A 17423-nucleotide genomic window follows, 5' to 3' on the forward strand; every position below is an offset into this window, starting at 1 on the left:
AGCAGAAACCGTGCCCCAAAGGCTTTTCTTCTCTTGCGTGAGTAGAGCTCTGCTCGCGCGGCCAGGTTCCCCTCCTCCAGCTGGGCTGCTAAGCAGCAAAGGTTGGGGACTACAGCTCTACAGTTACTTACTGTACATATCCAATTATAATTACAATACGGGCATTCCTTGACTTACAACCATTTGTTCCAGCAACTATTTGAAATTAACAGTGGCACTAAATGGGGGTTATGACCAGTCTTTGGAATTCCCTTCCAAACAGGTATCTCTTGCATACCCTCGCTTTAAGACTGTATTGCTTAGCGATGGAAATTCCGGTGCCAACTGCCATTGTAAGTTGAGGACTACTTGTACCTGAAATGAATATAATAATTGATATAAGAATATCTCCCCCCAAAAGTGTTCACTCCCAATTGACTTCTAGCTGAATCCAATCCTGAAGATGATACGGTGTATCTCCTAACGTGCATGATGCTCATCAACTTCTTTTAATGACCCCATAATCCCATGCGGGATGGAGTCTGGGCAACTAAATGGAGCTGAGTGTTTACTGGCCGGATGCTCTTCCTGTCGCCAATGCGGAGTTTTTTCCCCCAGGAGATAATACTCTCATTGTGCCCAGAGAGAGAAATACAGTATCTGCCCCCTACCTAGGATCGAACTCACAGCCTCCTGATTGTGAGGCGAGAGCTCCACCTCTAGGCCACCGCACGATTCCCTAGCGTGCATGACAATATTTGAGACAAAATATTAACTGAAGTAATATATAAATTAATTCCCAATAAAGAACACAAGTAATTGATCTTTATCTGTATATAACAATCACTCCCCCTTTGTGCAGGCACACACAATTCCATTTTCCCAACAGAAAAAAACCAAAGAATAAAAAGGGAAGTGGAGGAACTGAAAACTATGCTGGGAAGAGAGAGGGGGAAAAAGGAGGAATGAGACAAGTTGGGGCAAGGAATTAGATACAGGTAGTCCTCAACTTGCAACTATTAATATAATGTTTCCTGGTTGCTTATTTGTACCCTATGACTATCATTAAGTGTTGTACCTTATGATTCTTGATGAACGTAGCTTTTCTTTTATGTACTCTGAGAGCATATCCAATCACACTTGGCCAATAAAAATTCTATTCTATTCTATTCTATTCTATTCTATTCTATTCTATTCTATTCTATTCATTTAGTAACCGTTGAAAGTTACAACGGCGCTAAAAAAAGTGACTTATGGCTGTTTTTCAAACTTACAACCATTGAAGCATTCCTACAGTCCGTGATCAAAATTCAGATGCTTGGCAACAGGTTCATATTTATGATGGTTGCACTGTCCTGGGGACAAGCTATCCCCTTTTGCGACCTTCTGACATATACTTAACAACCGTGTTACTATCTCAACAACGGAAGTGATTCACTTAAGAACTATGGCAAGAAAAGTCATAAAATGGGGGGAAATTCACTTACTGTCTCATTTAGCAACAGAAAATTTGGGCTCAATTGTGGTCATAAGTCAAGGACTACCTGTAATTGGACCGAGAAAGGAAAAAAGAAGGAGAAGCCCTATTGGGATCTTAAGAGAAGGAATTTTAAATACTGACAAACAAATATGTGGACATGGATAAGTCCAAAGTTAGGGTTACGGTGAAGAGTTGGCTAACAGTGCTGGCTGGAGATTCGATAGCTGAAATCCACACACCTTAAAACGTTGTAGAGAAATACTGGGTTCATATTAGAAACCATCCACAGCTGTAGCTGCTGTCACCTGTACCTCCCACCAAATCCTGCAATACTGTATTCTATTAACTCAATTCATGAAAAACCACTCTACTTATTTTCCCATCAGGTAATTAAGGAAATAAAAAAGTATTGATGCGCCATATAACATACAAAGGTATTTCTTTTGTACAGTTGATTAGATGCCATGCCAGATATACAAGGAACACATAAGGCATGGGCAAATGCTTGGTGTTTTCTTGTCTCTAGTTAATAAACTATATTTTTTTCAAAGTCTGTCATTCATGTGCTTATCCCATGTGTGGAATCTTCTATGGCGAGTAAGTGAGCACATATAAAATAATCGGTTTCCATATAACATACGTTTCTAAGATTCGTTCTGTATAGAGCAGGAGTGTCAAACTGGATTTCTTTGAGGGCCAGATCAGCATTGTAGTTTTCCTCTGTGGGCCGGCCATGAGGGGAAGGAGATGGGACGGACGCCTCCTGCAGCACCGTCAGCCAAAATTGGGCACGGGGTGGGGGCAGCCCCTGGGCACCCCATTTTCTTCCTGGATGGCCTCCTGAAGCATTTTGCTAGCCAAAACGGGGCATGGTGGTGGGGGGGAACTGTGCATGGCCAAAGTGCGTTTTCATTCTGGATGGCCTGTTGCAGCACTTTGCCGGCCAAAACGGGGCACAAGGAGGCGCATGTGGCCCCCGCACAGCCCATTTTGGCCAGCAAAGTGCTGCAGGAGGCCGTCCAGGCTGAAAACGGGGCACATAGGAGCCGGATGCAGCCCCCCACACACGTTTTGCCTGCCTGAGGCACCGCAGACTGATCCTTTGCTATTTCCAGGCCGGCCCCGTGAGGCAGCTGTAAGCACCCCATGGCAGGGGCACATTCTAATTTTTTTTTACTACCGGTTCTGTGGGCGTGTCTTATTTTGTGGGCACGGCTTGGTGGGGGGGGTAATGTGACTGGGTGGGCGTGGCCAACTTTTATTTATTTATTTATTTTTTACTTTTAAAAGCATTTTTTCTACAACTTTAAGAGTTCCAGAAAAAAATGCCTTCAGGAGCCTCTGACGATCCCAGATGAGCCGCGTGATCATCAGAGGCTTTTTCTTTTTTATTTTTAAAAGCATTTTTTTTTGGACAAAGAGGTTGTAGAAAAAATGCTTTTAAAAGTTAAAAAAACCCAACCCTCTGATGAGGTGGGCAGGGTAAGCGAGTGACGACCGGGCCGGGGACTGGATCGAGGGCGTGGCCAGCCAATGTTATTACCGGTTCTCCGAACTACTACAATTTTTTTCTACCGGTTCTTGCGAACCGGTGCGAACCGGGAGCAACCCACCACTACCCCACGGGTCAGATCCAGCCCAGGGGCCTTGAGTTTGACATCCTTGGTTTAGAGCAATTTATCAGCTCTTTCTACATTTTGAAGCTTTTTCTACACTCCCTGCAGTTATACAAGTTCTCCTTGGTGTAAATCTGAAGACAAGATGCCTGCTGTGGCTGAGGGCCTATCCCCTTCAATCCAAAACATTAACATGGTTTATATCTCATATGTACCCTTTTATGAGACGTAAGGTTATCGCTCTTGCGGAAAGTCTTTCCACATTCCACGCAGGTATACGGCTTTTCACCGGTGTGAATTCTTTTATGAGAAGTCAGGCTACTATTCATAGTGAAACTCCTTCCACACTCCATGCATTTGTACGGTTTCTCCCCTGTGTGGATCCTTTTATGAGTAGTGAGAGAACAGCTCTTCCGGAAGTCCTTTCCACACTCCGTGCATTTGTATGGTTTCTCCCCTGTGTGGATCCTTTTATGGGACGTAAGGCAACTGCTCCACCTGAAGCTTTTCCCACACTCTGCACATTTATATGGCTTTTCACCCGAGTGGACCCTCTTGTGTTCACTAAGATTAGTAGCACTCCTGAAATTCTTCCCACACTCTGCGCATTGATACGGTTTCTCGCCGGAATGGATCCTTTTATGGGCAGTAAAGGAACTCAGGTCAATGAAGCTCTTTCCACACTCTGGGCACGTATAGGGTTTCTCTCCCGAATGGATCCTCTTATGGGAAGTCAGGTGACAGCTCCACCTGAACTTCCTTCCGCAGTCAGTGCATTTATATGGTTTCTCCCCTGAGTGGGTCCTTTTATGGGAAGTAAGATGGCTGCTTAAAGTGAAGCTCTTCCCACATTCGGTGCATTGATAAGGTTTCTCGCCCGAGTGGATCCTTCTATGGGAAATCAGGTGACTGCTTATAGTGAAGCTCTTCCCACACTCCATGCATTTATACGGCTTCTCCCCCGAGTGGATCCTTTTATGGGACGTAAAGGAACTCAGGCCACTGAAGCACTTCCCGCACTCGGCGCATTTATAGGGTTTCTCACCAGAATGCATCCTTTTGTGGGAAGTGAAGGAACTGAAACCACTGAAGCACTTCCCGCACTCGGCGCATTTGTAGGGTTTTTCCCCAGAATGCATCCTTTTGTGGGAAGTAAAGGAACTCAGGCCACTGAAGCTCTTTCCGCACTCTGTGCATTTATAGGGTTTCTCTCCCGAATGGATCCTCTTATGGTAGGTGAGTCCGCTACTCCACCTGAACATCTTTCCACACTCCATGCACTGATATAATTTCTCACCTGTGTGGATCCTTTTATGGGCATTAAGATTACTGCTCTTGCTGAAGGTTTTCCCGCATTCCGTGCAGGGATATGTTTTTTCTCTGGTTTGGGTAGTTTGATGTAAGGTACGAAGAAGGGGCGAATTGTAATTTTGTTCATACTCCCCAAACTTACATTGTTTTGCTTTATTGTGAGTTCTGCAGTATTCGCAGAAATCTAAATTTCCTCTACGTGTTTTTCCGCAGGCGGGACACTTCCTTCCTTTCTTGTGTCCTTGCTGGCCAAGATAAAAATGGATTTCTGCCCACTGAGGAGTACAAGATTTTGCTCTTCTCTTGTTTAATTGGTTGCATTCCGATGTTTCGGGTCCCCGTAGATTTTCAAACATCCCTTCCCCAATGTCATTTCGGACTGTGTGTGAATGTTCCACAGATGTCTGTTTATAATTTGCACTCTCTGGCCAACCAAATCCTTGGGACAAAAAGAAACAGAAATACATATTACACCTTTAAAGCAGAAGACTCAAATCCGGGAAGCCCCCACTGGCACTGGCATAACTTTGACATCAATTCCCAATGGAAAACCAAATGGGTCGCTGAACATCCAGACGTAGGAAGACATACAAATGACCCCACAAATAAGGTGCCAGGCTTTGAACTGCCACACCAGCAATGGACAATCCTGAATTGGATTTGCACCTCACACGACGTCTGCTGGGACTCTATATAGCAATAGCACTTAGACTTATATACCGCTTCACAGTGCTTTTGCAGCCCTCTCTAAGTGGTTTACACAGTCAGCCTATTGCCCCCAACAATCTGGGTCCTCATTTTACCGACCTCGGAAGGATGGAAGGCTGAGTCAACCTTGAGCCGGTGAGAATCGAACTGCTAAACTGCTGGCAGCTGACAGTCAGCAGAAGTAGCCTGTAGTACTGCATTCTAACCACTGCGCCACTGTGACTCCTGTAAATATCCTCCACTCAGTACGATTGCAGGGTCCCACTGAGATAACATTGGGACTGGCTATAAGCTGAGGGCATATATTGGTCCATTTTGTTTTAATATCAATGATGCTTCACTTCAATGGTTAGATGGTCTAAACCAGGGGTGTCAAACTCGATTTTATTGAAGGCTGTATCAGGGTTGTGTTTGATCTCGGGGGGTGGGGGGGTGCAGCGGGACGGGGGCGTGGCCAGGGTGGGTGTGACCAGCTTGATGTCACTCCTGTCGGGGGCACCTGTGGTGGCCTGAGCCCTCTGTCAGCCAAAACAGGCTCCGAGCTCCTTTTTTGGCTGCTACAGCCTCCTACAACCCTCTGCCAGTGAAAAAGATAAAGCAAGGAAGGTAAAATGGAGTCAAATAATAGAGTAACATCCAGATCCAAGGAAGCAATTGAATAGATGAAATAATACGCAAGAAAAAGTTGGTTAAAAGAAGAGAAAGCTGTGCTGTTGAAAGACAAGTACACGTTGTCCTCGACTTACGACCACAGTGGAGCCAAAAATTTCTGCTGCTGAGTGAGACAGTTGTTAAGTGAGTCTTGCCCCATTTTATGCAAGCAGTTACAACCTTTCTTGCCATAGTTATTAAGTGAATCACTTCAGTTGTTAAGCTAGTAACACTGTCGTTCAGTGACTCTGCTGTCCCGTTGACTTTGCTTGTCAGAAGATCGCAAAAGGGGATCACATGATCACAACGATCATAAATACGAGTCAGTTGCCAAGCGTCTGAATTTTGGTCATGTGACCATGGAAATGCTGCTACAATCATAAGTGCGCGAAATGGTCATAAATCACTTTTTTCCAGCTGTAACTTTGAACGGTCACTAAATGAACTGTTGTATGTCGAGGACTACCTGTAACTGGAAAAGGAACATGAGAGCAGAGGTCCAAACCGCTTGAATGAGATTGCGTTCCTTTGAAAAAGCAGTTCTGCCATCCTAGAATGTTATTTTACCTCAGGTCTCATGAGGTAGCAGATAGGACCTGAGGCAAATGGTAGCGCACGGCCACATCACCTCCAGAGAAAACAAGCAAAGTAGTGAGTAGGGCCCAATTAGTAGTAATTCTGTTTCCCTGTGATAAAACCTGTGGGTCTATTGGGGCTTCTAACTATCACTGAATGAGAGGACGTTCTCTCTAAGGACAGCAAGATAATTTTAGTCCTCAATGAAAAGTGTAGTCTAGTTAAAAACAATTTCTTCCCTCTCGGAAACGAACACGTCAACATGTCTATGGAGATTCTCTGTCGTCCAGGCTGTGGTTGTCCCAAAGGTAGTTTTTGAAAAGGCAACTGTGCTTGGTTTTTCTTCAGTCAGAACTGTAGAAGCTTCTTGGATGAGAAGTGAAATGTCTTCAAGGAAAAACAAAGTCCAGCCGCTTTTTGAAAATAAAGCACCTTTGGGATGAACAGGTCAACATTTCCTCTAATACAGTGGTTCTCAACCTTCCTAATGCTGCGACCCTTTAATACAGTTCCTCATGTTGTGGTGACCCCCAACCATAAAATTATTCCTAAAACCATTGAAAAAATGTGTTTTCCGATGGTCTTAGGCGACCCCTGTGAAAGGGTCATTCGACCCCCAAAGGGGTCCCGACCCACAGGTTGAGAACCACTGCTCTAATAAATGGGTTATTTTATTTTTTACTAGAAAATACCTTCCCCACTGAATTGAAGCCAAAGCAAAGATGAACCTTTTACCTGTGGAGGCCATATTCCTGGCATTTTCCAGCATAACTTCGTTGTACAGGATTTTTTGGTTGAAGTCTAGCAGATCCCACTCCTCCACTGAGAAGAAAACAACTACATCATCGAAGGACAGGGAATTCTGAAACAGGAAGAAGGAATTCCCAGTGAATCAACAGCTCCAGGAAGGATTTTAATTTAATTTAATTTAATTTAATTTATCGCATTTCTATGCCGCCCAACTCCCAAGGGACTCTGGGCGGCGTACAGCAAAAATAATGCGAACAATGAACAGAAAAATTATTAAAAAACATTATAAAAACATTTTAAAAACATTAAAAACCCATGCACACCATTCATGGCCGGATCTTGCAAGATTGCAACAGAGAGATCAATGGTCCCAGGCCTGCCGGAACAGTCAGGTCTTCACCGCTTTCCGGAAGGCCAATAGGGTGGGGGTAGTCCGGATGTCAGGAGGTAACTAATTCAGAGAGCTGGGGCAGCCATAGAGAAGGCCTCCCCCGCGGGCCCACCAGCTGGCATTGTTTAGCTGATGGCACCTGGAGGAAACCAACTCTGTGGGATCTTACCGGTCGCTGGGAGCTATGCAGTAGAAGGCAGTTGTCGAGCCCCACCATCCCGCTCGGCGCCATCCCGCTCGGCACTGCAACACGGTCATGAGGATGGGACGGGGCTGCGCAATCACCGACCGCCTTTGCTATCACCATGCTCCGCACCAAGCTCCGATACGCCCCCTATTCGCGGCTAGGATGGGCGTACATTCACACGTGGGGGGGATGCACATAGGCACTACGGCAGGCGGGCGGGTAGACGCGTCGGGGTCAGGGCTCCACGGGATCGGGTTATCGCTTGTTCGGGAGGTTTCAAAAACGCAGCAGCTGGCTCTTGTTAGCACCCCTTGTTAGCGCTTCCTGGTCTGCCTATTCGCCGGTGGCGGGGCGTTGTTCTGGGCTCTGCCTCACAGCTGACAGGTATGGGACGGATATAAGCGCTACATGTCGTATGCATGTAGTGCCAATTTTACATCGTTACGACTGCAGCGTTTTCGGGACGGACAAGATTAAACCAGCATTACACATCCAACGTCGTTCTTGGTGGTTTGTACTTGTTGCGCCTGAGGATTCTGAGAGCGGTCTCGAAGATAGCCTGGCCCTGAGCCATGTAGGGCTTTCAAGGTCTCTTTTAATTGATTGATTCCAACATTTCTTTAGGATAAATATGATTTTTCCTAGACATAGGAAGTCCCTGAATGACAATCTGTTCACACCCTATATCCTTCCAGATCAAGTGATGGGACAGACCTTGGGTGTTCTATCCATCATAGCTGAACGAAGGGTTGGGAGATTCCTGTTTGATATTTTAATTGACAGTTTATATTATCCCTCAGGGACCAACAGTAGCTAGAGACAACTGTCTCTAGACAAGATGGATGGCATGAAGAAAGAAAGAAAGAAAGAAAGAAAGAAAGAAAGAAAGAAAGAAAGAAAGAAAGAAAGGAAGGAAGGAAGGAAGGAAGGAAGGAAGGAAGGAAGGAAGAGGGAGGGAGGGAGGAGAAAAAGAGTAAAGGAAGGAAGGAAGACAGAGAAAGAAAGAAAGAGGAAGGAAAGAAGGAAAGAAGGAAGGAAGGAAGGAAGAGGGAGGGAGGGAGAGAGAAGGAGAAAAAGAGTAAAGGAAGGAAGACAGAGGAAGAAAGAGAAAGAAAGAAAGAAAGAAAGAGGAAGGAAGGAAGGAAGGAAGGAAGGAAGGAAGGAAGGAAGGAAGGAAGGAAGGAAGGAAGGAAAGTAAGTAAGTAAGTAAGTAAGTAAGTAAGTAAGTAAGTAAGTAAGTAAGTTTTTTCCAGAAGACAGTTATGAGATCAGAGATGGGTTTCAGCAGGTTCTGACCAGTTCTGGAGAACCAGTAGCGGAAATTTTGAGTAGTTCGTAGAACCCGTAGTAAAAATTCTAACTGGCCCCGCCCCCATCTATTCTCTGCCTCGAGTCCCAGCTGATTGAGAGGAAATGGAGATTTTGCAGTAACCTTCCCCTGGAGTGGGGAGGGAATGGAGATTTTATAGTATCCTTCCCATGCCACATCCACCAAGCCATGCCCACCAAGCCATGTCATGCCCACCAAGCCACACCCACAGAACCAGTAGTAACAGTTTTTGAAACCCACCACTGTATGAGATACCATCAATTCACAAATGATATGCAACCCTAAGCAAGTTCCCAGGTTGCCAGGAACTTCCTTGTGGCCAGGCAAATTGGCTAGATTGACACTCATAAAATGGAAGGAATTTGCTCTGGAAAAGAGGTTGGGGCCATTTTGGACAGCAAACAAATCACAGATTTGGGGGAACGAGTGGAGTGCTTTAGTTTACCTCAATTGGAAGCACAGCCGCTGCTTCTACACCACGAAAGAGAGATGGTCCCACAGGAGTTATCAATGTTCTATTCTTGGAGACTGAGATATAAAAAAAAAAAGGGTTCAAAGAACATTATGGAGAGACACTAGGCACAAAAGCCATTTGTTCACGAAAGTTAAAGTACTTTTAGGGAGACCGTGTTCATTTCCATTGCAGCAGAAGGACTCCTCTATTTACCTGCTAAATTCTGAGATGGACGCTCCTGGGATGTTTCCCGAAAGCTCAGCTCCTGAGAGGTATAAAGCAGATCCCCCCATGCTTCAGCGTGTTCTGCAGCCAACGGGGAGGACTCCTCCCACAAGAAAAGTAGAAAAAGCACGTTACTGTCTTGTTCTTAACTGTAGAGCCAGCAATCAATACCCAGAGAAGCAGGGATTAACACCAGACAAACAAACAGTAAACAGTAGCCTAATCAGGGAACTGCCAAAGAGAAAACAACACCTCCATTGGTAGGACAAGCTACTGTTTATAAACAGAGAGCAAACCCCCCACTCCCCTCTAGCACTGAAGATGTTACCCTAGTTGAGTAATGAAACTTCTACAAGAAAGTAATGAAGCTCAAGAGTGCATCACGGACTTCACAGTTCAACCCTGAGTTACATCTGTTTTGTTCTACTGTTCTCAACTTCTTAGCCTTCTCTGGAAGAAGGACTGGGAAACTCTTACGAAGGAGGGAGAGAATAATTTGACAAAACCAAAAAATTTAAATAAAACCGTCTTCTGATGCTATTAGCCTGTAAAAGAAAGCATATTCGGTAGCGTTTGTAATTACGTCACCCAGAGAATTTACCATGGATAAAATTTCTCACCTGCTGTTGCTGCTGTCTCTGTTTGCGGTCATTTGCCCTGCTCAAGAGAAAGCCCTCTGCAAGGGCTACAGCTTGGGAACTGGTCTCTGCGCCACATTCCCGCACCCAAGTCTCCATCTCTGGAGGCAGGACGGCCAGGAACTGCTCCAAGACCACCAGGTCCAACATCTGAGCTTTTGTGTTTTTTTCCGGTCTCAGCCATTCACGATGAATTTGGTAGAGTCGGCTGCAAAGCTCTCGGGGTCCCTCAGAGTCCTGATAGGAGAACCCCTTGAAGGAGGGATTCTGTACAATCCAATTGATGGTTTCTCCTTTCAGGAGGTTTTTCTCTCCGCATGTCCCAGCAGTCCCAATCAGAGTGACACTGGGGCTTCTTGTGTCTCCTCCCCCTATCATGTTGGGTGAGGTCACTTTTTCTCTGTGCAGAGATGTATATCGAAAAACAAAAACCCAGGTGCTCCCCTAGATTTCCAAAGCAACCTTGTTTTGGGGACCAGAACAGCAAGAAAAGCTCCCTTTAGACATCTTGAGGAGGTTGTGAGATCCTGGTCCTTGGATATTCAGAATTTCAGGAGATGCTTTTAGCACCCAACCTAAGAGGAAAAAGAAAAGAGGGGAAAAAAAACACCACTTCAGAAGGATCTGAAAGTTCTCCACGGTACCAGATCTCTTTTAAAAAACCCACTCAGACTTTCAGGAAACTGGCAATTTGGGGCCTTTTCAGATGGAGCCCAGTTTCCTCTCAATGGAATAATAGAATAACCGAGTTGGAAGGGACCTTAGAGGTCTTCCAGTCCAACTCTCCGAAGAATCCTTGCAAAGTCTTTGTCTCAACCTTCCCAAAAGCTTTGAGAAGAACTCATCCACCTCAGGGAGCCATAGTCTACTGAGATGGACATGCCACAGGGATAGGCGGCCCGTTGCTTTGATTTCGGGGCCCAGATGGAATGGGGTTCAAGCAAGCCTTGAGCTTGGGATAGACCTTCCCATGGGGTTCCCAGGATGCAAGCTAGATGCATCCTCTAGAAATAATTTAGGAAGGACAGACCATTCAAGTTTTATGGGAGTTTGCCTGCAGGACAGATTCAAAATAAGAGTTGGAAGGGACCTTGGAGGTCTTCTAGTCCAGGGGTCAGCAACCTGCGGCTCTGGAGCTGCATGTGGCTCTTTCACCCCTCTGCTGTGGCTCCTTGTCACTCAAAATATGCGTCACAGCCGCCAATGTGTGACACCCGCCAGCACGTGATTTATTGAACTTTTCAACCCCTGGTAGGTCAACCATGGATAAATCCAAGAAAAGAAAAGTTTCAGAAGAAAACAGAACGTTTAATTCAACTACATATGCTAGTTTTGTGGCCACTCTAGAAATAGTCAGCACAGGCAGGGTTTTGTGGCTTCCGGTGTTTTCTTTTCTGTGGGAAACGGGTCCAAATGGCTCTTTTGAGTATTTAGGGTTGCAGACCAGTGGTAGGTTCCTCCCGGTTCGGCCCGGTTCTCCCGAGTCGGTAGCAGTGACGATATGATGTCACCGAACCAGTTCTGCCCCCCCGCACCCCCCCCGCGTTATTCTTACCTTTTATTTGGCCCCACCCCCAATCTATTGCTGCCTCCTGAGTCCCAGCTGATGGCTAGAGGGAAAAAAACTGTTTAAACTCTTGCTGCAGGGCTTCAAAGGGCCGCCCTACAGCTGATCAGTGTTAAAAGAAAACAAATGAGTAGAACAGTGCCAGCAAAAATACATGAGTAGATCAGTGCCTGCAAAAATAAATGGGTAGACCAGTGCCTGCAAAAATACATGAGTAGATCAGTGCCTGCAAAAATAAATGGGTAGACCAGTGCCTGCAAAAATACATGAGTAGATCAATGCCTGCAAAAATAAATGGGTAGACCAGTGCCTGCAAAAATACATGAGTAGATCAGTGCCTGCAAAAATAAATGGGTAGACCAGTGCCTGCAAAAATACATGAGTAGATCAGTGCCTGCAAAAATAAATGGGTAGATCGGTACAGCTCTGCAAGCAGTTAAAAGCCTGGTAGACCAGTACCTCTGCTAAATCTTAAATAATTGTCACATGACCATCAAGCCACGCCCACAAAATAAGCCACGCCCACAGAACCGGTAGTAAAAAAATTTAGAACCCACCCCTGTTGCAAACCCCTGTTCTAGTCCAATCAAGTTCAAGTAGGAGGCCCTATACCAATTCAGACAAATGGTTGTCCAATCTCTTCTTAAAAACCTGCACTGTTGAAGGAACCACAACTTCTGGAGGGAAGTCATTTCATTGATTAATTGTTCTCACTGTCAGGAAGTTTCTCCTTAGTTCTAGGTTGGATCGCTCCTTGACTAGTTTCCATCCATTGCTTCAGAAATGGTGTAGGGCCGTGATGGCGAACCTATGGCACGGGTGCCACAGGTGGCACGCGGAGCCATATTGGTGGGCACGTGAGTGTTGCCCTAGCTCAGCTCCAGCGCGCATGCATGCACCAGCCAATTGATTTTCAGGCCTTCCAGTCCCACCGGAAGTCAGGAAACTGACTGTTTCTGGCCTCCGGAAGGTCTCTGGGGGGATGGGGAAGGCTGTTTTTGCCCTCCCCAGGCTCCTAGAAAGCCTCTGGAGCCTGGGGAGGGGGAAAAATGGGCCCACCGGGCCATCATGTGCCAAAAGCAGGGAGGAGTATGGGGGGGGTCACGTGCACATGTGCGGGAGGGCGGGGCGCATTGAATTATGGATGTGGGCACACACACACACGACCCCCCCACGACCCCTGCTTTTGGCACGTGACGGCAAAAAGGTTAGCCATCACTGGTGTAGGGTCTCCTGCTTGGGCGGGGTGGGGCGGGGATTGGATTAGATGACCTACAAGGTCCTTTCCAACTCTGTTATTCTGCTATTCTTGTTCTCCAGCACTGAGCCAGGACCCCACCCAAGACTGGGAAAAGAGGCCATGGGACGGAGAGAGGCAGCCTGACGCTTCCTCCCAGGAAGCTCACCAGGAAAAACTCTTCAAGAGTTCCCAAGTCATCTGTCTGCTGCTGCTTCTTCTGCAAATTTCAGGGAAAGAGCAAAGCCAATCTGAACCAGGCAAGGCCCCTTTAGAGGGGCCGCCACATAGACGAGGGGGATCGATTTATTTTCCGAAGCACCAGAGGGCAGGACAAGAAACAATGGGTGGAAACCAATGGAGGAGACATGGTGGCAGTGTTCCAATATTTGAGGGGCTGCCACAAAGAAGGGGGGGGTGTTCAACCCAGTGGCGAAATCCAATTTTTTTTTACTACCGGTTCTATGGGCGTGGCTTGGTGGGAGTTGTGTGGCTTGGTGGGCGTGGCTTGGTGGGCATGGCAGGGGGAGGATACTGCAAAATCCCCATTTCCTCCCCACTCCTGGGGGAAGGATGCTGCAAAATCTCCAATCTCACCCCACTGTGGGGCCAGCCAGAGGTGGTATTTGCCGGGTCTCCAAACTACTCAAAATTTCCACTACCGGTTCTCCAGAACCTGTCAGAACCTGCTGGATTTCCCCCTCCCGGGTCAACCGATTTTCCAAAGTACCAGAAGGCAGGACAAGAAACAATGGATGGAAACTAATCAAGGAGAGAAGCAACCAGGACTTAAAAAGAGAAACTTCCTCACAGTGAGGACAATTAACCAGAGGAACAGCTTGCCACCAGAAGTTGTGGGTGCCTCATCACTGGAGGTTTTGAAGAAAGAGACTGGACGGCCACTTGTTCTGAAATGGCATGGGGGGGTCTCCTGCTTGAGCAGAGGGTTGGATTAGAAGACCTCTAAGGTCCTTCCCAGCTCTATCCGGATTGAACTGCCTTGGCCTCCCAACCTTTCCCTCCCTTCCCTTCTGCGCCATGTGCCCCCCTCCCCCATTTTGCTACAGGGATCAGGAGAGAGTCGCTTGGCCGGTGCAAGGTTCTGGGGGGGAGAGAAATTGTCCCCCTCAGAACGGGCTCGCAATTTGGGTGTCCTCCTAGACTCACAGCTAAGATTAGAGCAACACCTGACAGCTGTGGCTAGGGGGACCTTTGCACAGGTTCGCCTGGTGCACCAATTGCGACCCTACTTGGATCAGGAGGCTCTCCTCACAGTCACTCATGCCCTTGTCACCTCACGGTTGGATTAGTGCAACGCGCTCTACATGGGGCTACCCTTGAAAAGTGTTCGGAGACTACAGTTGGTCCAGAACGCAACCGCGCGACCTGTCATGGGTACACCTAGATACACCCACATTACACCAATTCTCCGCGAGCTGCACTGGCTCCCTATTAGTCTCCGGGCACAATTCAAGGTGTTGGTTATTACCTTTAAAGCCCTACATGGCTCAGGGCCAGGTTATCTTCGAGACCGCCTTCTGCCGCATAGCTCCCAGAGACCAGTAAGATCCCACAGAGTTGGTCTCCTCCGGGTCCTGTCAGCTAAACAATGCCGGCTGGTGGGCCAGCGGGAGAGGGCCTTCTCTGTGGCTGCCCCACCTCTCTGGAACCAGTTACCTCCTGAAGTCCGGACCATCCCCACCCTATTGGCCTTCCGAAAAGCGGTGAAGACCTGGCTTTTCCGGCAGACCTGGGGCCGTTGATCTCGCTCTTGCGATCTGGCGAGATCTGGCCATGAATGGCGTGAATGGGTTTTTAATGTTTTTAATGTTTAAATATTTTTTTATAATGATTTTTAAAAATGTATTGTGAGCCGCCCTGAGTCTTCGGAGAGGGGCGGCATATAAATTGAATTAATTGAATTAATTAAATTAAATTAAAGGTTGCCCTTTAAGGAAACTTTTCCTGCCAGGAAAAACCCGAAAGGCAACGGCTCTTTTTTTACCCCACTTACCTGAAGCCAGCAGGGAAGAAGCAGAACCCGCGATCGGCCGGGAAACACCTGAGTTCAAGTTTGCAACCCCGCCCGGCAGGATTCTGGATCTCAGGGGGAAAGATCTGGAGGCAGAATTTGGACTTAGCTCCCTCTCAACCTCTCTCCTGGCTTTGCTAAGCCGCTCAGCTGTAGCCCGGCGGGGAGATCTCCATCCCCACGAGGACTTGCACCCCCACGCGTCTTTGCTCTCCGCTGGCTAGAGTTAAAAGCAGAGAGAGCCTCTTCCTAGAAAGGCCACGGGCGGGGTGTGGGGGGCGTAGGGTGCGTGGACGGTCACTTCCTGCCCCCCCCTTTTGAAGGTCTTGGGCAGATGCTTCCCCGGAGCGCAATTCTTTGTTCGGCTTTGCCTGAACTGGGAAACAAGGGGGCCGAAGCTTGCAGGAGGGCGCCATCTAGCGAAGGCCGTTTGCAACGCCCGCGGAAATCGGGGTGGGGGAAGTGCCCGCTTGGTGCCCCGAGGTGCTTGGCGGAGGGCCGGAATTCAACAGAATAACAAACTAAAATGGGATGGGATGGGATAGGATTGGATAGGATGAAATTAGTAGAGTAGAGTAGAGTAGAGTAGAGTAGAGTAGAGTAGAGTAGAGTAGAGTAGAGTAGAATAGAATAGAATAGAATAGAATAGAATAGAATAGAATAGAACAGAACAGAACAGAACAGAACAGAACAGAACAGAACAGAACAGAATAGAGGAAATAGAATGCAGAATAGAATAGAATAGAGTAGAGTAGAATAGAATAGAAATAGAATGCAGAACAGAACAGTACAGAACAGTATAGAATAGTGGAAATAGAATGCAGAATAGAATAGAATAGAATGCAGAATAGAATAGAGTAGAGTAGAATAGAATAGAAATAGAATGCAGAACAGAACAGTACAGAACAGTGGAAATAGAATGCAGAATAGAATAGAATGCAGAATAGAATAGAATAGAATAGAATAGAATAGAATAGAATAGAATAACACAGTTGGAAGGGATCTTGGAAGTCTTGTAGTCCAACCCCCTGCCCAGGCAGGAAACCATATACCACTTCAGACAAATGGTTGTCCAATCTCATTTTAAAAATTTCCAGTGTTGGAGCATTCACAACTTCTGGAGGCAAGTTGTTCCACTGATTAATTGTCCTCACTGTCAGGAAATTTCTCCTTAGTTCTAGGTTGCTTCTCTCCTTGAATAGTTTCCATCCATTGCTTCTTGTTCTGCCCTCAGGTGCTTTGGAGAAGAGCTTGACTCCCTCTTCTTTGTGGCAGCCCCTCAAATACTGGAACCCTGGCTATCATGTCACCCCCCGTCCTTTTTTTCATTAAACGTATTTTGGGGAAATGCTTGAAAATTAGTATTTTTGCCTATTTATGTTGATTAAACAATCAAGAAAAAAAGCCATGGATTTGCCCAGAAGACAGAACTTCATAAGATAATTTGAGGTCTGTCCAGATCTTGGGTATGCTATATTTTATCACTTTATTTATTTATTTATTTATTCAATTTGTATACCGCCCTTCTCCTAGTGGACTCAGGGCGGTGCACAGCCAGAACTAAAATAAATAACAATACAAAATTTAAAATTAATTAAAAGAATTATATACTTTGGCCTGAATTAAAACAATGCGAATTAAAACCCATTAACAGATTAAAACTAAACAATTAAAAACTAAAAAAGGGGGCGGGGTTCACGCCAGCCCTGCTTGATGGAAAAGAAAAGTTTTCAGGGCACGGCGAAAGACCCAGAGATCCGATATCCTTCTTATCTCCGGGGCAAGTCATTCCAGAGGGCAGGAGCTGCCACAGAGAAGGCCCTCCCCCTGGGGGTCGCCAGCCGACATTGCCTGGCCGACGGCACCCTGAGGAGTCCCTCTCTGTGGGAGCGTACTGGTCGGTGGGAGGCTATTGGCGGCAGAAGGCGGTCCAGCAAATACCCAGGTCCTATGCCATGGAGCGCTTTAAAGGTGGTAACCAACACCTTGAAGCGCACCCGGAAGATCATAAGTAATCTTTTACTTATACTATAGAAGAAATTTATCTCTCCATAGTAAATTAAATCACTGTCACTGTTCCACATATTAAATATTTCCTGGGGCAATATTCCAACCTCCATGATCAGACAAACCCAATTCCTGCAACCGTTCTTCATATATTTTAGGCTCCAGTCTTCTAATCATATTCATTGCTCTTCTCTGACTCTTTCTAGAGTTTCAACATCTTTTTTATATTGATATGACCAAAAATGGATACAATATTCCAAGTGTGGTCTTACCAAAGCATTATA

The 17423-nt window shown here is 46.4% G+C and overlaps 1 protein-coding gene across 1 annotated transcript; it reads right to left on the reverse strand.

The window, feature by feature from the left end:
- Positions 1-786: 786 nt before the first annotated feature.
- LOC117668101 (uncharacterized) lies at positions 787-15526 on the reverse strand. The gene is made up of 6 exons (XM_087884719.1): positions 15115-15526; positions 10279-10871; positions 9647-9761; positions 9425-9507; positions 7057-7183; positions 787-4825 (listed from the first exon to the last, which is right to left on the reverse strand). Exons 2-6 carry the CDS (start codon positions 10672-10674, stop codon positions 3264-3266), a joined length of 2283 nt encoding a protein of 760 aa, XP_087740845.1. The 5' UTR covers positions 10675-10871; positions 15115-15526; the 3' UTR covers positions 787-3263.
- Between the last annotated feature and the right edge of the window lie 1897 nt (positions 15527-17423).

This window comes from Pantherophis guttatus, chromosome 2, assembly GCF_059756535.1.
Source record: "Pantherophis guttatus breed Tessera chromosome 2, ASM5975653v1, whole genome shotgun sequence".
Classification (NCBI taxonomy): Eukaryota; Metazoa; Chordata; class Lepidosauria; order Squamata; family Colubridae; genus Pantherophis; species Pantherophis guttatus.